Source organism: Elephas maximus, chromosome 12 (assembly GCF_024166365.1).
Source record: "Elephas maximus indicus isolate mEleMax1 chromosome 12, mEleMax1 primary haplotype, whole genome shotgun sequence".
Lineage (NCBI taxonomy): Eukaryota > Metazoa > Chordata > Mammalia > Proboscidea > Elephantidae > Elephas > Elephas maximus.
The window spans coordinates 3,406,017-3,430,519 of record NC_064830.1 but is presented as its reverse complement, the minus strand read 5'-3'; the positions used below and the strand labels follow the sequence as shown (position 1 = coordinate 3,430,519).

General features: G+C 35.8%; 1 protein-coding gene across 1 annotated transcript in view; it reads right to left on the bottom strand.

Annotated features, from left to right (window-relative positions):
- Positions 1-24,503, bottom strand: part of CSMD1 (CUB and Sushi multiple domains 1) — a 2,087,969-nt gene that overhangs the window by 680,149 nt on the left and 1,383,317 nt on the right. Inside the window, exon 8 of the mRNA XM_049902971.1 lies at positions 9,111-9,198. Within this exon, the coding sequence (XP_049758928.1) occupies positions 9,111-9,198 (88 nt within the window). The remainder of the gene's footprint in view (positions 1-9,110; positions 9,199-24,503) is intronic.

The following is a 24,503-nucleotide window of genomic DNA, read 5'->3' as shown; positions in this document are numbered from 1 at the left end:
TGGTTTATAATATATTCTATCTTGAAAAAAAAAAAAAGGGAAAAGAAAAAATTCCTGGGGAAAACCACTGAAGATCTGAGCATTTGTCAGTGCTTCTCAGATTTGCTTATCCGAGCTACTCATTTGTTTCTGTATCAGTCCGGTTTACTTACCTTGATGGAGAATTGTCAGCTAAGAACATCTGGGGGTCGGGTAGGGGGAGGGTGTGGCAGGAAGGACAAAAATACTTTATTAGGAGCATGACTAAGAATTCAAAGAAGAAATACAGAAGACTGAAGGGTAGCTACCGCCACTCTGAGGGAAGGAGGGAGTTTTGCAATAGGCACAGCAGCTTTTGTCAAAACAGATCTGTATTAAATGGAGTTTCCATCACGGAGATTAAGGGAAGGGATACATGTGGAAGAAAAGCAAAGAGGACCATAGGAACAGAGAGAGCCCAAGGTTTAGAGAAATCAGAGACCTCTCAAAATTCAGTTTTAGCATCTATGAAATGTGATAAAGATTATTTTACAGGATAGATTTCAGGATCAGAAATAATATTTATGTATAAAGAACGTATGGAAGAATGGACTGGTACTCTATTTCCAAAAAATTATCCAATGAAAATCTGTGGGTCCCAAGCATCATATCCCTTATGCATGGGGTTGCCATGACTTGGGGACTGATTCGGCTGCAGCTAACAACATAAAGAACTTGTAATGTCTGGCAGCATGTAGCATGGTGGCTGCTAATCCGTGTGTGTGCTTTGTGTAATTAGAAAATGACACTCTTTGTCATAATCAGTTAAAACAGGGTGCCCTTCTGCTAGCATAAGCAACCCCACATTAAAATGTGTGATTTAGCATGGTGGGCTCAAAGCTGAATTTCTGCTGTATCTTGACTCCTCACCTGGCTGCTTTATGAAGTCTACAAACTGTACAGTGCTATCCAGTGGTCCTGCTTGGAGGTATAACAATATTCAGTCCTTGTAATTATCCTTATTACAAACTGTTGACATAAACAGCGTATTTGAAGCTTCAGGTTCCAGCTCTGACTCTGATTAGATGCAGTATCTTCTTAACATCATGAACCTCAACCTTCACATTTGTAAAAATGAGGATAATTCTCTCTGTTTGGGTATTGGGTTCATATCCTATCTAGCATAGGGAATAGATGAACATAGATTCCAGTATCCATCTGTTATGGGTTGAATTGTGTCCTCCTCTCATCTCTCCAAAAAAAAATGTGTTGGAATACTAACCCTTCTACTTGTTGCTATAATTCCATTTGGGAATAAATTTTTCTTGATTATATTAGTGAACCCATATCGTTGTAGGGTGTGTTTTAGACTAATCGCTTCTGAGATACAAAAGGAGCAGATTAGGCACAGAAGGAAACAAGCACAAATGAGGAAAGGTAGATGCCACGTGGAGATCTCCAAGGAATGCCAGGAAGAATGCTAGAGAAGCTGAGATAAGGGTTTTCCCCCAGAGCAGACAGGGAGAAACTTCTCTTACAGCCAGCTACCCCCTGAATTCAGACTTCTGGCCTCCTGAACTATGAGAAAATAAACTTCTGTTCATTAAAACCAGCCACAGTGGCATTTCTGTTATAGCAGCACTAAGGAACTAAGACACCATCCATAAACTCTTCATTGCTATCCTGCCCCTCCTTAACATATTGCTAACTGGATTTTTCCATTAATCTTATCATACATGTTTGTTTCTAGAGAATACAATTTGTCTTTTAAACAGTGGTTCATGGTGAAGCAAACTATACCAGAACTGACCAGAATTCAAATAAAAAGTTTTGTATTTTAGGCTTCATTTATTTAGAGTTCTTTAAAGATAATGCTGGAATTAATATTTAGATTTTTTTTTTTATGGAAAAGAAATTTCCAAAGGAAGGATACTAATATAAATAAAATCAGATGAGGGATAGTTTATCAACCTAATAAAGTGAATTATTTTCAAAAAAAACTGTGCCAAATTACATATAATTACAGTGCTAACATCAAATGAATTCAATCTACTCATCTTGACAATGTTGGTCATTAGTTTGAATTATATGTTAGTCATTAGCTTGGATTATAAGAATTTGGAAGGAACTGAATTGCCTTTCATTAACAACTGCCTCAAAAAGACTTTAAACAAGAACATCCTCCTGTTTAAAACATCAAGATTTATAGTGAACAAATTATCTGCTAGGCCCATTCACCTATCATTTCATTTAATGATCACAAGGTATCTTTCATATAGCTGGTCTACCAGTTCACACATGGGCAGCCTTGGGCTCTACCACCAGATAGATGATAACAATCTGGGGCAGTCAGAAAACAATAAAGGTCTTGCACATCTGATGCCCATAATTTTTACACAATACAAAGCTACTTGTGTTTGAAGACATCACATTCAGTGTAGCGACTATCTGAATAGGGTGTTTCTTTATATGTTCTTTCTCTTCTTAACTCCAACAACAACATTTAGGTTGAATAGAATCAACTTGTATCCTTAGGGAACCTTTTTCCAAAGTGTAGCCCACAGATTCCTGGACTGGGTAGTGAGACCCTTTCAGAGGGTCTGCAAGGTCAAAACTATCCTCACAGTAATATGATACTACTCTTCTGTGTGTCTTTTTCACTGGTTTACCATCTGCACTGATGACGTAAACACAATCGTAGGCAAAATTGATGGAGTATACACAAAGACAAATGGCAGCATACACTAGCAAGAAAAAAAGGAGTGACACTGAAGAGAACTATTGATGAGGCAGTAAAAAATTATCAATTTTAGTAATCTTGACCCTTGTAAACATAAAACATCTCTGGTGCATAATGAAGTGCACAATGACCTTGAGGAAAAACACGTGCAATTATTTGGTTCTAAAGTTGAAATACCTATTTTTTAACTTTTTTTGGAACATCTTTTTACTTGAAAGAATGACTGACAAACTATTATTGCTAAGATTTATGTGTTTGTCAGACATTTCTCAAAAATACAGAAATGAGAAAATTACGAACAAAATTTGTTGCCAACGATAAAACTCAAGCTGTTGAAAAAAATTAGAATTTTGGAAAATTTCTATCTGCCACCATAAGCTTGACAGTTTTCCAATGTTTCCCAATACTTAAAGACTTTCTGATGAGATAAGTGATGATATTAACAAGTCTGATTTTTTTTAATATTAATTATAATATATAATGAAATGTGTCAGCCTTTGGAAGAACTTATACCTTAATGAATCAATATTTGCCAAATGACCAATGCATGAGTTACAAAATCATTTATGTATAAAAGAATCATTCAAAGTAGAAGCTTGGCCAATGGATTTTAAAGTAAAATAGCATAGTTTATTGCTATGGTTTCATATTCTACATTCCAAATTAATTTTTTAGAAAACATTATTTGTCAATTTTTGTTATCATATCAAAGAAAAATATATACCCAATTATTGGGGAAAAGTTATTAAATTAACTCTTCCTTTTTTAACTACATATGAGGCTGGGTTTTTTCTTTATACTTAAAACAACACATTACAACAGATTGGCCGCAGAAGCATATATAAGAATGTGTATACGAAGTCGCCATACTAACACTAATCAAAAAGAAGGCAGGAGTGGCTACACTAAGACAAAGATGGTTTCAGAATAAAGGATAAAAAAGGGTCATTTCATAATGTCAGAAGTATGAATTCATCAAGTAGACATAGTGATCTTAAACATTTATGCAGCTAAAAAAAAAAGTTCCAAAATACAAGAAGTGAAAACTGATACAACTACATTGAGAAATGGACGAAACCACGATTGCAGTAGGAGATTTCAACGCCATTCTTTCAATAACAGATAGAACAAGTCAAAAAATTGATAAGGGTAATACAGGCTTGAACAACAGTGTCAACCAGCTTGATCCAGTAGACATTTCTAAAACACTTTGCCCAACAATAACACAATGGTCATTCATTTCAAATGCCTGTGGAACATTTACCATGAGAAACCATAGTCTAAGCCACAAAACAATTTTTAATAAATTTAAAATAATTCAAGGCATAGGAAGTATATTTTATGATCACAAAGATCCCTAAAAAATTCCCAAATATATGGAAACTAAATAACGTCTAAATAAATCATGGATCAAAGAAGTAATCACAAGGGAAGTTAGAAATTATCTTGACTAACATGAAAACAATATTAACAAAATTTACGAGATGTAGTTAAAACTGTTCTTAGAGTGAAATTTAATGATCTTTATATCACTGGCTTCAGCTTCAGTATTAAGAAATCAAAACACAAAGAGCAAACAAAACACATATTAAGCAGAAAAGAGAAAATAATAAAGATCAGAACAGAAATCAGTTGAAGGTAAACAAAACCAATAGTTAAAAATCAGTGAAATCGATTTTTTTTCTTTTTTTGAGATCAGTAAGACTGATATGTCTCTAGTCATATGAATTAGGTAAAATAGCAAAAATTACCAATATCAGGAATTAGAGCCATAACATAATTATAGATTTTAAAGGATAATAAAGGAATAATATTATCCCAGCAATCCAGGGTTGGTTTAACTTTTGAAAATCAGTCGTCATATTAAGACACTAAGAAAAAAAAAAAAAACAGATACTCTCAAAAGATGCAGGAAAAGCATTTGACAAAATCAAATACCCGTTCCTGATGACGACTGATGACAAATTAAAAATACAAAGCCGCTGCCTCAGCCTGATAAAGGGCATCTATGACGATCTTACAGCTAATATCATATAAAATGGTGAGAACCAGAATGCTTTCCACCTATGATCAGGAATAAGGCCAGGGTGTCTCACCACTTCATACAACTTCTATTAAGCCTGGTAATATAGGTTCTAGCCAGGGCATTCAGGCAAGAAAAAGAAATAAAAGGCCTTCAGATCGGAAAGAAAGAAAGAAAAAAAGTAGAACTGCCTTTATCTGCAGATGACAGGCTTATCTATGGAGAAACTTCTGTAAAAACTACAAAAAAGTACTAGAACTAACTTATCACAGTTTTATGTGTATATACATATACATATATAGATATATACATACACATCTGTATATACATATGCATACATACAAGAAAAACAATATTATTTTACATGAGTATTTGATTTAATGGAACATTTAATCTTTCAAATCATTTTCCCCATCTCTTGTATTATTTAACTGCCACAAACTTGGAGACATGTAAACAGCGTAGAGACTCCCCAGGAAACTGAGAAAGACAAAGATTAAAAGCCTCATCTGAGATTAGGGTCTACATTTTTTCCGTGACTGGCCACGCCTGTGTCCAGCCTGCCTTCACCCCCGGCCAAATCAACACAGAGGTAATGCTTAACCCATTGTTGTACCTCTTCTTCTGAAATCAGTATTTCTTTTGAAATAAATTCTCATAGCTGCCATGAAATAGAGGAAATCCCAGGACATTGACCTAACATTCCATATAAAAATTCATTATTGCCCTTGTGATAAATGGATACTGGCCCTGAATATTACTAAATTCTCCATTAACTTTTGAAGATTAAACAGTTTCTCTGGCTCCCTTTATCATGCAATATAATTTGAACATTTTGGTATTGTCAGAAATAATTTAACTCACACTGCTTTAAAAGAAAACTATAGCCTAAGATGAGTTGGGCTCTATAAAATAGACCAAGAAAATGTCTATATTCTTAGGAAGAATTTCAGGGCTGGTAAAGTACAATAGGGGCAATCCACCTAATACACAAAGTACATTTGAGGTGTAGCTATTGAGCTTCTTCTTTGTGCCAGGCATTGTCTCAGTCACTGAGGAAGCAGAAATGAACAGGACACCATCCCTGTCCTGGAAAAGCTTGAATCAAGTGAGGTGTGTATATATATATGTAAACACGTAATTACGATTTGTTACTGTAACCTCTAATGGAGGTACTTCTAAGTTTCTTTGAATTCAAGGCATGAATCTCACTTTTCTCTGGGTGAGGAGGACATAGGGCAGGTAATTTTTGAGATGAGGAGAGAATATATAGGACAGAAAGCAATCTGGGTTTTAACAACGATGGGTAATATCATCTATTTGCTTTTTTCTGAAGAGATTAAATTCCTTAATGCTTCCAGATGACTGCTATTTCATATATTTGAAAGCAGCACACTTTTTTATTAGCTATTTTTCTTGGTCAACCACCATGTGCCTGTCACTTTGTTGCACTGTGGTGGCTTGTGTGCTGCTGTAATATTGAAAGCTTTGCCACCGGTATTTCAAATACCAGCCAAGTCATACTTGGTGGACAGGTTTCAGCAGAGCTCCCAGACTAACAAGAAAGATCTGCCGGTCTACTTCTGAAAAAATTAGCCAGTGAAAAGCTTATGAATAGCAGCAGAACATTATCTGATATAGCGCCAGAAGATGAGATTTGCAGATTGGAAGACACTCAAAATACTACTGGGGAAGACTCATTAACAACCCGCGATATGCAGATGATACAACCTTGCTTGCTGAAAGTGAAGAGGACTTGGAGCTCTTACTCATGAAGATCAAAGACCACAGCTTTCAATGTGGTCTACATTTCAACATAAAGAAAACAAAAATCCTCACGACTGGACCAATGAGCAGCATCATGATAACAGAGACAAGATTGAAGTTGTCAAGGATTTTATTTTACTTGGATCCATAATCAATGCTCATGGAAGCAGCAGTCAAGAAATCAAAAGATGCTTTGCATTGGGCAAACCTGCTACAGAAAAAAAAAGACCTCTTTAAAATGTTAAAAAAGCAAAGATGCCACTTTAAGGACTAAAGTGTGCCTGACCCAAGCTATGATGTGTTTGATCACCTCGTATGCATGTGAAAGCTGCACAATAAATAAGGAAGACTGAAGAAGAATTGGTGCATTTGAATTATGGCGTTGGAGAAGACTACTGAATATACCACTGACTGCCAGAAGAATGAAGACATCTGTCTTGGAAGAACTACAGCCAGAATGTTCATTAGAAGCAAGGATGGCAAGACTTTATCTCACATACTTTGGACATGCTATCAGGAGGGACTAGTCCCTGGAGAAGGACATCATGCTTGGTAGAGTGTTAGTGAAAAAGAGGAAGAACCTCAACGAGATGAGTAGACACAGTGGCTGCAACAATGGGCTCAAGCATAACAACGATTGTGAGGATGGCGCGGGACCCAGCAATGTTTCATTCTGTTGTGCACAGGGTCGCTAAGATGGTACCTAACAGCTGTAGTGGATACTGTGTCCCCCAGACCCCTCTAACCAGCTGGTGTATCCACCTTATCACATCCACTGTTGAGTGTTAATACATGCTCTGGAGAATTGCCCTGGGTCAACTGAAGGAAGCTGATGATTGACAGATACAGGAAGGAGCACCACAGGTGGGCTAGGTCTTTGGTTCTGTTTGCATTCCACAACTCTGCAAGGGATCAGACTGAAGCCAGTCTCCAGCTAACATCAGTTTCTAGCTTACCTTTACCCTAGCCTTATTGTGTTCCGTCCACTCCCCTTCTGCTGAGAGCATTCCCCCAAGAAATCATTTGAATAAGAATCCCCACCTCAAGCTCTGCTTCTAGCGAACCAACGTGAACTAAAACTCTGATTTTTTAACAGGTTACTCAAAATTTGTGATATTTAACTGATTCCTATTTCAACAGTGTATTCCAAAACAGAACAGATTTTATTGTGATGTTAAAAAGCATTTTTTGTTTGTTTTTCTGCATATTAAAAAAATGTATAGAGACCATTTATAAATTACCAATCTCATTGTAGCCAATTCGTTGCTATAAATTTTATTCTTTTCCTAATCATTTAAAACGTATCATTGTTTCCACCATTTTGTTGAACAGCATTCCCTCTTCCCTCTGCAGTAACATCTTACATTTCTTAGCTCACCTCAGTAGCCTGAATTCTCTACACATGCCTCTTTTGTTTCCTGTCATAAATGGTGAGGAAAAACACACATGTGGTTCCCCTTTACTCTTTGATTTTGCAGCTAACTCTTAAATACCAGTGCCCATCTTGCAAGGTGGCTAATGTTAACCTCTGAACTAATTGCAAAAATCCAAAGTAATAGCACCATTATAATCCCTGTTGTTGTGTCTGTCAAGTCGATATTGACTGACAGAGACCCTATGTGACAGAGTGGAAATGCCCCATAGGGTTTCCTAGGCTATAATCTTTACAGGTCTTTTCTCCCACAGAGCGGCTGGTGCGTTCAAATCTCAAACCTTTCAGTTAGCAGTTGAGCGCTTAACTGCTGTGCCACCAGGGATCCTTATTATAATCACTATTGAGTTAATAATGAAACAACTAGATATCAGCTTTGAGTTCATTATAATCCTGGTAAAGTAATTCCCAACATTTTCCAAATTAAATTGCAGTGGTTGCCACTAACATTTATCATTCTAAAAGTTTATATCATGAAACAATTATGAGTCTATAATTAAACTTTTGCCTCATTTCACTTAAGCATTAATTAAAATGCATTAATAAAACAGATTAAAAATAGAGAAAATAACTGTGGAGAGAAATTTTGATTATATACATTTTTATAAATTTTTAATTTTGGCTCATATAGGGAAAGGCATCAGTCTAGAGTATCATGAAGTTTTTACTAAAATGTGATATATTTCAGTGTTCTGTAAATAGCATAGCTACATAATAATTTCAATGATAATAACCCAAAACCACACCTTTTGCCCTTGAGTCAATTCCGACTCATAGCGACCCTATAGGACAGAGTAGAATTTCTAAGAAGTGGATGGTGGATTTGAATTGTTGACATTTTTGGTTAGCAGCCGAGCTCTTAACCACTGCGCCACCAGGGATAAAATTATAATACGCGAACTGAAACCGAACCCAGTGCCATCAAGTCGATTCCGACTCATAGCAACCCTATAGGACAGAGTAGAACTGCCCCCACAGAGTTTCCAAGGAGTGCCCGGTGGATTTGAACTGCCGACCCTTTGATTAGCAGCCATAGCACTTAACCACTAGGCCACCAGGGTTTCCGAAATTAAAATTATAATAGCAATTAACAATTAAAACAAATGTTCAAAACAGACAAAATTGATAAGCTAAAACTGTATTCGTGCTAGACAATAATGTGCTTGGCAAGCCATTAAATTACTGCATACCTGAAGTCAGAGCCTGCTCTCTTGCCATTTTCTGGAATTCCAGGATCTGGACACATGTCAGAGACCAAAGCAACACCTCCTTGACTCACTGTAATAGAGAGAACAACATTATAATGTCATGTGCACGTTGAGAAGATACCTGGAGAATAAATTTAGATTAGCCAGATTCGGTTTTTAAATGATCATGACTAAAAATGTGATTTCTTTAAGAATGAAAGCTGTTTACCTACATTAGAATGAATCTTTGTTCTTATACCTTAAACTCAGAGACTTCTTGCCCATAAAAGACTGCCAATGTCTTTGGTTTGAACTCTCACCTGTGTTACAGACGTCTAAAATTTAATACAAACCTTGTTTATTCAGTGTGCCAGGTTACAAATAAGCATGATTAGAAAAATGTTTATAAAGACTAAACTTATGCAAAAGAAAGTCTTCACTCATGCCTCATGTATGTCAATGGAGATTATTATACAGATATATCCAAGAGCTATTATAAACATTAAACACGCTTATCGTTGAACTAAAAAAAAGGAATGGTCTCTTTATACCAATACGTTAACATGTTTGTAAATCTATTCCACAAAGAGTCTTTTCTTCAGATGAAATGTTGCACTACCACAGAATAATTTCTGGAGTTATTTGCTTATCGTATAGAGTGGTTAAGGAGCCCTGGTGGTGCAAGGCTTAAGTGCTTGGCTGCTAAATGAAAGGTAGCCAATTGGAATCCACGTAACAACTCCAAGGGAGAAAACACCTGGCAGCCTGCTTCGGTAAAGATTACAGACTGGGAAACCCTATGGGGCAGTTGTACTCTGTCACAAGGGATTGCTATGAGTCAGAATTGACCTGATATCACCTAACAACAACAACAACAAAGAGTGGTTGCCACTCCAACATCCATTCCACTCTGTATGACTTGTCTAAGTCAACCATGGTAGCCTCCTCTTTCTTCCCAGCATTTAATTCAATAATGGGTGTGTGATCCCGTTCACGTCCACGGGGCATGAGAGGAGATCTATAGGAGAGCTTCTGGGGAAGCTGTCTTGTTTCCTAATAGAGACCATGTCCTTTTTCACTCTGGACCTGTGTCTGGATGAGCAATGTGGGACTGCTGGGGCCATGTTGCTATAGTCACAGGGTAGAGGCAACTCCCTGGATGGAATAGAAGAGATACAGCAAAAACCTAGACCTGTGATAACGGTATTGCGTCAGAACATTGACCAACACTAGAATCATGGTATCTTTGAACATTCTTTTGTATAATTAATACACTTCATACAGTTTATGCCAGTTTGAACTGGAGATTTTCCTACCTGCAGTTGAAAAGCATACCTGCAGATATACATGTTTTCACATATCTTTTAAATGACTGCATGAGATTTAAAAACTATACACCTAGGTAGATATTGAACTCCTTTATCATCTGATTAAAACTATGCATACAAAAAAAAAAAAAAAACCCACCAAAAATTAGAACAAGATTTGGCTTCTATTGCTGAATTAGGATGAAATTGGGGTGATATTACCTTCACTAAATAGAACTCTTAACAGATTAAATGATTTTACCCTTAGAAAGAATTTAACCATTACAAATTGGTTAATCTATATTTCTTACAGATTTTTATTTCTTTTAAATTGATTTTTGAGAAGTTTGCTAGGATTTATTTTTTAGAGCGGCATTAGGTTTACAGAAAAATTTCTCAGAAAGCACAGGGTTCCTATATGCTCCCTTCCCCCTGCACACTGTTTCCCCGTTGGTGACATTGTCCACTCCTGAAGTACAGCTGCTACAACTGATGAATCGGCATTGATACATCATTATTTGCTAAAGTCCATAGTTTACATTGGGGTTCACAATTTGTGCTGTACCATCCTATGGGTTGTGACAAATACGTATCATGCACCTACCATTACAGCATCATACAGAATGTTTCACTGCTCTAAATACGTCCTGTATTGTGTCCGTTCATAAATTCTACCCCATAACTAGCAATGACTGATCTTTTCACTGTCTCTGTAGTTTGTTTGTTTTTCCAGCATAACATATAACACCATTCTCACTTCCAAGGAGCATTCGGGATGTACTTCTTCCAAGACAGACTTATTGGTTCTCCTGGCAGTTCATGGTATATGCAATGTTCTTTGCCAGCACCATAATTGGAAGGCATTGATTCCTCTTTGCTCCTCCTTATTTGCTGCTCCAAAACAGCTCTGGGTTTCTTTAAAGATAATGCCAAAGTATCCCCCTAACCAGGACAGCATACTTAGTTGGAACGCTGTGAGAGCACAAAACGAATTAGACAAGGCTGAGTGGACTGCAGATGGCAGGAAATGACAGAAAAGTGATGAGAGATTACATGCAAAATATGGCTGAATTTCTGAAACAAAGACTTTTAACGGGATAATGTGACGGAAAAAGCTTGGCGACAAACCAAACAATAAGCATCATAACTCCCAATTATCTAGTCTATCAGCGACATGAATAATTAATTTATCTGAAAAGTGAAGCTTTAAAGGGGGAAAGGGTCATTGAAGTCAATCTTCTTTAAGCAGTATACCCAGTTCCTCAGAGGAACGTTTTCAAAATGGAGGAATTTCTGGGATTAATATCACTTTAAATCTAATTCTATTGGATTACATCTTTTCGAAGCTCGAGAGACATATGCCTTAGATGTTAATGAATATATTAAATTTTAGTCAAAATCTTGGAGATAAAATCAAAACTGAAAATATTCAATAGAAAGATTCATTACACATTAACTAATACCAAAGAAAATGTAAAATTATGTAAGCAGATGATCAGATGCAAATTAGACAGTTTTTAAAAGACATTGAATGAGTTTTTATTTAAAATGTGTAAACTATATTAATGCACACTTTTTAAATAACTTTTTTTTTTTTTTAAAGCATGTAGATTTACAACATCTCATTAGATCCTCCAAGATCCCTACGAGGTAGGCAGGGCAAGAAATAATAAGCTTCTCCCGTTAAATTATCCTGCTCTTTGAAGACAAATCTTATGATTGTTAATTAATATTGAACATAAATTTATTTGGAGCAAGCTACACAGCTAGACCAGGTGCTACACTGAAGGAAGCAAAAAAGGGTGCGAAGGAAGTACAAGCAACCGCTTCTATGACAATGAAGGCCATAGAAAAATTCCAACTCATAGCGACCCTGTAGGAATGAGTCGAAATCAACTGGATGGCAATGGGCTTGTTTTTTTGGTATAGACAAATTAGTGGAGACACGTTTTATCCTGGTAGAATAATCAGAAATAGTTAGAAATGAATTGCTAAGTAAGAATAATTGTTATAATGATGATGACACAGACATACAATATTATTTTAGAAACTCTATGTATCATTTACATATGTTTTAAAACTTATTCCATACAAGCAGTCCATGAGGTGATAATATTAGGTAAGAAAGCTAAGGCCAGAATTGTGCCCGACTTGAGTCCAGAACCTACGCTCCTTTTCCCGCTCTGTGCTGCAGTAATACACTGCACTGGGCGAATCTGCTGCGAAAGACCTCTTTAAAGTGTTAAAAGGCAAAGATGTCACTTTGAGGACTAAGGTGTACCTGACCTAAGCCATAGTATTTTCAATCGCCTCATATGCATGCAACAGCTGGACAATGAATAAGGAAGATCGGAGAAGAATTGATGCCTTTGAATTATGGTGTTGGTGAAGAATATTGAATATACCATTAACTGCCAGAAGAACGAGCAAATCTGTCTTGGAAGAAATACAGCCAGAATGCTCCTTAGAAGTGAGGATAGCAAGACTTTGTCTCACATGCTTTAGAAATGTTACCAGGAGGGATCAGTCTTGGAGGACATCTTGCATGGTAAAGTGGAAGATCAGCAAAAAAGAGGAAGACCCTCAATGTGATGGATTGACACAGTGGCTGTAACAATGGACTCAGACAGCAATGTTTGTGAGGATGGCACATTCAGGACCAGGCAGTGTTTTTTTCTGTTGTACATGGGGTCACTATGAGTCAGAATCAATTAGATGGCATCTTAGAACGACAATATGGTACAATGAGCTAGTGAAAGGAGCTCATGTGAAAGAGCTTTGTAAACAAAAACGAGGACCTTTTTGTTTTTCTTTAAATAGTCAGATATCTAGCACCACAAAGCAAACTAAAAAAATATACCCAAGCAAACGTACACATGGGAAGCCATATGGTTCGAACCATGAGCCTTTTGTTCAAACACCATCTGGTGGCAATTTCCCTGCAGTAAAAAGACCAAATTCACAGGTTTTACACATGAAAACTTAAGCCTCCCCTAGAGAACCAGAGCTATGGCTTAGCTAGGATATTAAAGCTTAATATAGAAGTTCATTTTGTAAATTAAAATTTAGTTTAATGATCTTTGGATTAAATCTTCTAAAATAAGACCCATTTGAACAAATTCTTATTTTTTCAAACTTACATGATTTTATTGTTCATACATATTTCTGTAGAGACCCAAAGACATGTTTCAGCTGGATCATTTTTTAGAGTAACCCTAACCACTGTAGGCCTTCAGAGAAGCGACATATGTTTTTAGTTCCATAACAATTAGGAATGTGTTGTTATACAGACTGAGTTCTGGTAGAAATTCCTCAGTAGCAATATCCCTTCTCTGTGGGTGACCTTTAGAAGATAGGCAGTGTGTATTTGGGGAAAACTGTAGGTTTACAAATTCCCTGCTGTAATCAGTTTGAAATAAGTCAGCCATGACATTTTCTCCTTCAACATTTATTAGACTCAGTATTTCCTCACTGATATGAAAAGCAATATCTACTTTCAATGCATTTTCCTTTTTTTTTTTTTTTCCAGGAGGTTTTATTTCGGCAAGAATGAAACATATCCGGATTACCCTTTCTGAAAAACCAGTAACTTGATTTAGAGGATAATTTCAATGATTTGTTGTTTTTATTGTTAGCTGGCATTGAGTCTTATCCGGCACACGGTGGCTTCACGTGCACAGGTGAATTAATCACTCCGTAGGGTTTTCAAGGCTGTGACCTTTCAGAAACAGGTCACCAGGCTTGTCTTCTGAGGTGCCTCCAAGTGGGTTCAAACTGCCCACATGTTGGCTAGTATTCAAATGTTTAACCGTTTTTGACACGCTGGACAGCTGTTTCAATGATAACATGTTGATGTTGTGAGAATTTCTTCCATTTCACTATAATAGGATTATTTTGCCTTAACAGCATCATACGTGACATTTATATATGATATTTTTATGTGCAAAACAGGGCCTTAGTGGCACAGTGGGTAAGTGCTATGGCTACTAACCAAAAGGTCAGCAGTTTGAATCCGCCATCTGCTACTCGGAAACTGTATGGGGCAGTTCTACTCTTTCCTACAGGTTAGCTATGAGTCATAATCGACTCGACGGCAATGGGTTTATGTGCAAAACAGAATTATTGATATTTTTTTGTTTCTACAAAATATTTACAGTCTTCAGCAATAGTTGGTTTTGATCCAAATGTTTACAAGGTCTTTTGAAACAGATAAAACAAGAATTCTTAATATTTGGATAATAAATCTTTATTATCAATGAATATTACAGACTTTAAAAGGGTAGTTTAAATGGAAATAATTTGTTAAATATGCATAGTTTTCATATGTGTTGTTCTGGAGCTTGTATTAATGGGTTGATAATGAAACATCTCATAATCAACTGGAGTTGAAGAACTTGCGGCCCTTATGTGATAGTCAAGTGTCTAGTTGATTTCAGGACCATGATTAGTATGTTTTTTGACCCACCTCTTTCTTCTACCACTATATGAGTTAATTAACTGACTTGTGAAACATTCTAGTAATTGAATGCCTTTTCTCATAGCTTTCACATCTGAATTTTGTTCATGTTCTATTACCTCCAGTTATACTGTCATGGTTTAAAATCAAGTTCTTTAGTTCACAGTAATTAAAAAAAAAATATATATATATATATATATATATATATATATATACACATATATATACCAAACCCAGCGCTGTTGGGTCAATTCCAACTCGTAGCAACACTATAGGACAGAGTAGAACTACCCCATTGAGTTTCCAAGGAGCACCAGGGAGATTTGAACTGCTAACCGTTTGGTTAGCAGCTGTAGCACTTAACCACTATGCCACCAGGGTTTCCATATATTTAGTATGTAATGTCTTAACCCTCCAATACATTCTTGAAAATCTCTCTCAAAATTTTCAAATGACTCTCAATTGAACAACAAATAAAGATGCTATTTGGTTGACATTCAAAACCTTTTATCTTTCCAATATTATTCTAACTATCCTTTTCAGAGATATTATAGCTTGGGAAATATCCTATACATGCTCCAAGTTTTCTCACTTTTCAGCCTTTTTTTTTTTTTTTTTTTTAACATTGTCTCTACTAGGCGGTTGTCTTTTTTTTTTTTTTTTTTTTTTGCCAGAGGGAAAAAACAAGTAGATTTTGTTATGAGTTCTATGATATTAATAATTGTCCTTCTCACTGATAAATTTCTGTGGCAGCAAAAACTCAAAGAGGGAATATTTCCTTCATGTATCTTTAAATTAAACAGAGATGTTCATTTGCTATTCAGATAAAGTGAGAAATAAGGATATCGTAAGCATAAAATTAATATAAATGACCTCAACAAAATTTGTGATACTGAAATTCTTGCAAGAGCCTTGGGAATTGTCCTTATCACTATCTGTCGGATTCCATACCATTCTCTGAGATGTTTCCTTAAATGTATACTGGCAGCTCAAAAGAAGGATGTCTCTGTGCACTCCACTGGTACCCAGGACGCAGTCACTCGTCACCTGGAGAACACCAGCCTTAGCCTGAGGTCCCACAGCCTGTCATCTCTGCTCTAGTCTCTGTTTGCACACTTAAGGACTCTGGATTCAGGATTTATGAAAAATTTTCAGCATGTACTCAGAGATATTTTACAAGATGTCTAATTATTCATGGTCTTCTAACAGTGAAGGCATTATTTGTGCAGGCCAATTTATATTACTTTGCACAGATTCAAAAGCATCAGACCAATCCCCCTGGTAGGCAGTAAAAGAGGAAACATCTTTAAATCAATCTATGGAAACAAGGTTTCATAAAATTGATATATATATATATATATATATATTTTTTATATATATATATATACACATACATGTGTGTGACAGAATTATATTTATATTTAATTATTATGCATTTGCCTGCAATATATTTAAAGTCTGGAGATTCTATTTGTAGTTTCTTAGATTTAAAAAATAGAAATATTATTTATCTGAGTAATGAGTAGCCACAGAAATATTTTTTCTGGTGATAGTTAACAAGTGATTTCAGAATTTTATATTTAAGTACATTTGGATTAATGCAGTAGACGTAAATGATAAAAAAAATCATCATGTACTCTATCGCTTATGGATATATTTATTTTATTACTTTTGTACCTACTACATATGTGTTCAGAATCAAAAGTTATTAAATAGATAAGCTTTTGTATATTATAAAAAAGATAGCATCAGGCTAACTTGGTTATATATTTAATACTAAAGGGACAAAATATAATTCCTGAGAAATGAGGGAAAGTAGTTAGCAATCACTGTTAGGGGTTATGAGCTAAAAATTAAAATAGGAGTCTTACACTACAGTACACAGAAACTTAGACATAAAAAAATTAAAAAATGCTGTCTAGATGCTTTGGGGCTTTTTTTTTTTTTTTAATTGAGGGAGGCTGAGGTCCAAGAAGCCAGCGCAACTTTTAAGGTGTGATGGCTTGCAGAAATGGAATTAAAGAATGAATACTTTTTTTCTCACTGTAGAATCTTGGACAAGTATACTATTTAATCTTTACGAGCTTCCATTTTCTCATCAGAAATATCCATCAGGCAAAAATATCCTGCAGACGTAATGACACAGGGTAAGCAATGCCCCTGGCTTTGCTCACCAAGAAAGTATTACTACAAGTATTATTTCCTGTCCTTTCCTCCTATAAACAGCTTGGGCTAAACCATTTCAGTGTTTTCTTTCAATTCTAATATTCTCTGATTCTATCTCTATGATTCCCTTCCTCAGGGAAATTTTACTGAAGGGTGTCATAACACACAAGTTTATTTTATAGAAAGTTAGGGAAATGGAAGATACTACATGATAGATGCAGAAGGAATTGGGGTAAAATATTGTATTGAAAGCAATATGCAGGTTTTCATAAAAAAATTGCTTGCACAATACAAGCAAAGGCTAAAAGATGGCTTTGAATTTGTCATTCAGAAACATGAGTTTTAGTGCCTCATAGTTCAAATGAAACTACTTGTGTAGGGAATCATGCCTTTCAACATAGAAAAAAGTGGATTTGAAATTTTATTTTCATAGTATTTGTCTTTATTTTCTATTGTGATATTGTATTATAGTTGAAAGTTGGCCAGAGATGTTCACATATTTATTTGAACAGACTGTGCATTTTTATTAATAGGAAGCAAAAAATTCAAATAATTATTTTTCTGATATGCTGAAGTAATTAAACTCACCATGGAAATAATTCTTGAAAATAGAAACAGCCAGTTAATTGTGGCCAGTTCCATTTAGCTATTCAACATCCATTCAGCAAAGCATAGATTGGATGTTCAGTACACAGAGGCTCTAGGTTAGCCTCTGGGAAGAGTCGGTCTTTTCAAGGTTTAACAAGATGACACCATGGAGAAAATGCTAAATGAGCAAACGCTAAAAGAAAAATACATATTGTTACAAGTTGGGATAGGTGCTGTGAAGGAAAAGAACAGAATACTATTGGAGAGAATAATAGCAGGAGTGAAGGGGGCGTCACATTCAGGATGTGGGTCAGAGTTGGCCTCTGAGGGAAAACGACATTTAAGCTGAAGCCTAAAGGATGAGTAGGTGTTAGCTAAGGAAAGAAGGGACATAAGAGCCCTTTTGGCAAGTAAACAGCAAAGTCAAGAGACCTAGAGGGCCTAAAGAACTAGGTTGGAAAAGGTCAAATGCAGACAGATGAGACAGGACACTATAGTTCAGACTAAAGATGGTGTCTTGGGCAGAGGTGGTGACTTGAAGATGGAGAGTAGGTGACAGATTTTCACTGTGTTGGAGAATAAACAGAAAAGATTTTGCATTGGTCTGATCAAGAATTGAGAAAAATGGGGTTATCTGTCTCAAGCAACTAGATATAGGGAGATATCATTCACTGAGTTAGGAATTGCAATAGGAGAAATACTAAGATTAGAAGATGCAGAGCTTCATTTTTGATGGGTTAAATTTCAGATGCCAAAAAGACAAACAAGTGGACGTGTCAACTAGGCCATTGGATATAGTAGTTGGTTCCAACTCATAGCGACCCTGTGTATGACAGATCAAGATAGGTAGATAAAAATTTTAAAAAAGAATAAGCAGATGAAGCAGCAAAGACACTGAGACAAAACAGTAAGAGGGGCAAAATATAGTGTTAGGGGAATCAAAATAAGAGAATTGTACAAAAAACCTATTGCCATTGAATTGATTTAGACTCACAGCTACCCTGTAGGACAGAATAGAACCACCCCATAGGATTTCAGAGGAGCGGTTGGAGGGTCCAAACTGCCAGCCTACAGGTTAGCAGCTGAATACTGAACCAGAGTCCCACTAAAGGTTGTAAACAGCTCTAAGTGATGCTAAGAAGTCAAGTAAATAGAAGGTTGAAAATATCTACGTATTGGATTTGGCAATGCTGATGCTGACTGGTGATTTTGGTAAGCTCAGTTCAGGTTGACTAAAGAACAAGAGAAGTCAGGAGCAGGGAAGGAATTTAACAGTCCAAGAAAAATGTTCTAGGTACAGCACCTAAGCGAGTAAAATGTTCTCAAAGGATTTATCTAGAAGCAAATTTGGGTTTTCTGCCTTAAGGCTCAAATAGGTAAACCAGTGACCTGAAAGGCTCAATCTATTTTTAAAACTTGAATTTCCCCCGGGTCAAAAGACTATCTGCCTTTTTCTATTGTAGAAAATACTTGTGGGAAACTGCTTCATTCTTCCCTACAAAACTGCAGCTCAGTAGCTCTCAAGTCACAAATAGTATACTTGACCGAAAGACTTAATTCTGTAACCATGCAATTCCATTATTTATATGAGAATGCAATTTTTTCTTCATATTTTCTTCAAGAGAAAATTTAATAAGCATTTTTTTTTTTTTTAAAGTTCTAGGTAGACAAAAAATTCTAACTGGAAAAAAAAAAAAAAAAGGACACTGCAAAAACAAAAGTACCCAGGCAATAATTTAGAAAAAGAAAGAAAGAAACAATGATTTCTAGTGCCAGCCTTTAACCACATGGCAGTATAATTTTATTTTAGAAAGGCCAATTCTTAGCTCAACAGTGCTGATTTGAGTTATCCTTCTATCTCAACACTAAGACCCTGTTCTCCTTAATCCCTCCATCTCCACTTTCCACCCTCGTCTCCTTCCTCTCACTGAATTACTGAGCTAAAACTAAAGACTACTCTTGGATTATTTCCATTATAATGCATATTTATATTAATGATAGAAACACCAAAAGTTTCTAGATATGTCTCAAACTGTTTAATAAAACATCTTAGATTCGGATGGATGTTGGAAATGTGTCAGGCCAAGGGGCTGCTTGGCTTTTCAAAAATGTATTAAAAAAAAATCTGAATCTACTGCCTGCTAGTAATTCCAATTTTTCTGAAAGAATTTTTAAAATATTAACCAAGACTCTAATCTTCATGATTCCTTTCAAATACTATTTAAACTGGGAATAACTTCAATTAAGAAGATAACAAGCACAAACATAGTTATCAAGTTTCACTACAACTGTTTTGTTTTATTCCTGTCTGTCTCCCATTTGCTTTCCCTTTTCAGGTGCAAAGAGGGTATTGCCTACTGTCACTCTCTCTTCAGAGACTACACTCCTGGTTAGCCATCCTGTTTTGAGAAGGAAGCTCCCCAAGAAGGGCAGACAACAAGATGAATGAAACAAGAGAGTTTAAAAATTATCATTTCAGAAATTCAAATTCTACTTTAACAAAAAAAAAAAAAAAAAACTTGAAAAGTATAAGCTTTCAAACCTGAGAGAGATCGTTCTTTATTAAATATCGTATTAGCCGGTACTTTAAGTCAAACTACGTGCCCTGGTATAACACAAAGTAATTTATTTAGTAGTTGCTGACATCTTTTTTCCCCTTAATTTTCTGTCACCAAAGAAATTACTGACTGAAAAATTGAAAATAATATATAAAGATCATCCTTGTTCCCCTAAAACTCACACAAAACACAATGTTAAATGTCAATATTGAGTAAAATTTAAATTACAATGACAATGAAAAGAACCAACTGAAAGTATAATATACAGCCTGGAGGTCTAGGAAGTGGAATACTCAGAAATGCATTGAGTAAAAGGTATCCTCAGGAGTGGCATATTTTCTTTCAGATTGACAACTTTGTCAACCAGGTGAGACTTGACGGTGAATGGATGTTGCCTCCCCCTATGATGATGTAAACACAAGCCTGCTCCCAACTCAGAAGTCAGAGACAGAGGCCATGGGATCAAGCCAAGGCAGACAATTGTGATGGTTGTTCATTCAGACAAAAATCGTATCTCTTCATTTTTTTAGCTACTTAGATATATTCATTTTAATTTTGAAAAGGTATCTCAATACTTCCTAACTGAAAAAAAAATGCATACATTTCTCCAAACTTAAGACATAATAATATTGAATATAAATCTGAAAGCATTCAATTACTCAAATTAAAAATGAATATGTCATGTAAAACATTTACTATCTTTCTGGCAAATGTATACGCATTGCTTTACAATCATTGGGTATTATTTCTCAAGTATTCACTTGATGCATAGCATGAAATCAGGTACACATTTTAAAAGAACAGTCTGCAAAGATCAGAGAAACAGAAAAGAAAATAAATGATATACTATTCAAAACTACTTAAAATATACTGAATTGAGTCATTCAGTTTCAAGAGAATTCAGTATGAAATATGAAGATGATAAACATGCCTGATTCAAAACACCTATGGCTTATAGTTTTTGTGCAGCATTAACACAACACCAAGAGAAAACAGGGGTTATTACTACCCCACTTACTCAGACTGCCTGGCTCAAATCCTGATTTAAGGCACAGATGACTTGATTGATGGCCTATCTAGTGGCCATTACTCTGCCCTCCCTCTTTTTCTTTTTTTTTTCCCAAAATCTAAGGGGTGAATATTAAGTAATCTATCTAAGCTAATCAAAAATAATATTATTAACCTCTTTAGCTGTTGAGGAATATATATGTGACTTTATTTTGCCCATAATTTATGTGAAAGAATTCTGTCGGGAGCTTTTAGAAAATGTTTATCTCAAAGAGAAACGTAGATAGGAACATCCTTCTTAGTCTCAGTTGTTGCTGCATGCAAGTGTGACGCCCAGAACACTATCCTGCAACCAAGATGGACGAAGCTACTCAATGACGATGAAAAAGATAGAGAGGGTCAGCTGGCAATGTTATTGAGCCCCTCAATTAACCACCCTCTAAAATACCCTACTTCCAAACTTCCAGTTATATGTGATAACACATTTCCATTGTTGGTTAAGGTATTTTTATTGGTTCTATGTAAATAGGTTGTATTACTTGTTAGATGTGTGTCTTTGGGAATGTTTCATAAACTGTGTATGCTTATGATCCCTCATCTGTGAAAAAAACTTTAGAGAGTTGTTATAAAGATCTGAATTTAAATGTCTACCCCACTTACTAAACTTGACCAAAGTTACATAACCTCTTTGAATCTATTCTCTAATCTTCAAAATAAAGACAATGTTACCAGTCATAGCTTCAGGAGGGTCTCTATGAGTCCGAATTGACTTGACGGCAATGGGTTTGGTTTTGAGTAAAATTAAATATGTAAGAGTTCCTGGTAGTAAGTATATACCAAATCATTTGCTTTATCCTATATCAGGAAAACATTTTAGTAAAGTATTGCCAATATTTGATTGTGTATTACAGACCGGACACTATTCTAAACACTTCTAAAATCTATTATTTAACCTCTCAACAATCCTATGAAATAGGATCACAGATGAATTAACTTTGACACACAGATGTTAAGTAGTTTTCACAAGGACACAAAACTAGTGAGTCAAAGAGCTAGAATTTGAACCTAGGCAGAACGGCTCTAGAATCTAGGATCTTGAACACAATGCCTTCCTACCTTTAACTGATATTACTTTTCCTGTATTTTACAAGATTTAAAGAATCTGTTGAAGTAAATTCTTGGTTTTAAGGACTGCGCTTTCATGCCTAAGTCTTAAAAAAAAAAAAAAAAGAAAGAAATAATTAAATTTATACCATAAGCAATACATGTGAAAGAATATGTAATTAATTAAAGACAATTTTTTCTTAGCTGTGCAAACAGTTAAGTGCTCAGCACCTGACTGAAACATTGGTGGTTCCAATCCACCCAGTATCTCCTCAGGGAAAAGATTTGGCAATCTGCTTCTGTAAAGATTACAACCAAGAAAATCCTATATGGCAGTTTTTATTCTGTCACGTGGGGTCACCACGAGTTGGAAGCAACTCAAAGGCCCCCAACAACAATATTAGTTGCAAACTGCTCTAGAGAGAGTAGGGTAGACCTCAGATGCTGGTTTCATCTTAAGGAAAGGTCCTAATTTTGGCCCACCATACACTGAATTCATTCTTGAAATTTTGAGATCTGGAGACATGATAGCAGTGATACTAGGACCCAAAGATATGTATAGAGACCCAGGACTAAAAGGAAAGCTTGTATTTGCCTCCTGAGGAGAGTCTGAGGAATGTCATGATGCTCTAAGTTTCCCTTGACTAGTAAAGTGTAGGGGCAGAAGAAACATGTCCGTGCTGTGTCTGTCAAGATGGACCTGAGGCAGCGCCATAGAACCTGTACATGTCTCCTGGTAGCTCGGGGAGCAGCAGAATGTGCCACAGACAGTCAAAAGACTGGAAGATGCCTTGTGATCAAACAAATATAAGTAACCATGACCTAAGTGTGTCAAAAGACCCAAGACGTACAGGCAGAAGCCAGCAAGGATAGATGGCACGGAAGCTAGTTCTTCATTCCTACCCTAGTTACATAACTATGAAAAGAAGGGGGCAGTTTGAAGGGAGGAAGAGATTCAGCATGGCCTGGTATTTGTCTTCCGTCTCTCATCAGAACAGAAATTCAGAAGAGACATTATCTCAGTAAGAGAAAGATAAGCACTATATTTCTTAAATCCTAAAGTTAGGAGTGGACATGCATCCCGACACTTTCTTCCATCTTCTGTTTAGGATTACTTCAGTTCACTCCAACTCTCACCAAACGGAAAACTGCAGAATAGCTTATTCTAGTAAATGGTTTGGAAGGTCCTACTTTAAGCAATGCAATTGTTGGGTTTAAAGGAAAGGAAAAAAGGACAAAACAAAAACAAGCCTTGAGATCTCTGTGTAGGACTACTGTACTAGCAGCAGAATTTTTATGGACTAGGTTGACATTTGATAGTATAATGTGCCATTACTATTCTTGCTTCCATTCACTGAGGGAGCCAAGAAGAGTCAGGGCTTAAGACAAAGAGAGAAGGGACATGAAAAGGTGTGATAAGAAGCCATTTCACCTTTTAGTAAAATAAACTGAAGTCATCCCACCAATTTAGAGTGTTGCTTGACAAAATACCCTTAATAAATCCTCTCATGACTTTAATTGTCTAAATGAACTGATACATAAATAATGACAGAAACTTAAGAACAGCAAGTGATAAAGGAAAACGAGGTATTATGAGTCAGAAGACTTGAATTCCATCTCCAACCAGGCCATCTAAAAGATATCTCACATTGTTACAATCACTTAGTTATTCTGAATCCCAGTTTCCTCATTTGCAAAGTGATTTAAAATATATACGAAATAATGTCTGTAAACTCTAAGTCACTAGAAAAACATCACCCTCTTTTAAATTTTCTAACATTTCTGCTTTTGTATTTGTTTCACTAATTTAGACCACTTGATTCTTTATCATATTCAAGATATCTTCCATAATCTCAGGGTAACTCATCAAAACAAGGATTTAGTCATATTGCTGTTTTAGCTCTAATAATCTTCAATGTCTTCAAATGATATTTGTTCACATACTTATTTTCTGTTACCTCCAGTAAAAAGCTACACAAAGTCAGGGGACATGTTTATTTTGTTTACCGTTTTATAACTAGCACCAATAATTGCTGGGACACGGTGTTTAAGAAATAGTTTTTGGATGAACAAATGAATATAATTGCATGAATAAGGACCAGTTTATTAGTAAGTTCAAGCCTCTTCATAGTTAAGCCTGAACCCATCTCAACATTTATCTAAAAATGGGAAACACAAATACCACAATAACAGATAAAAAAAAAAATGT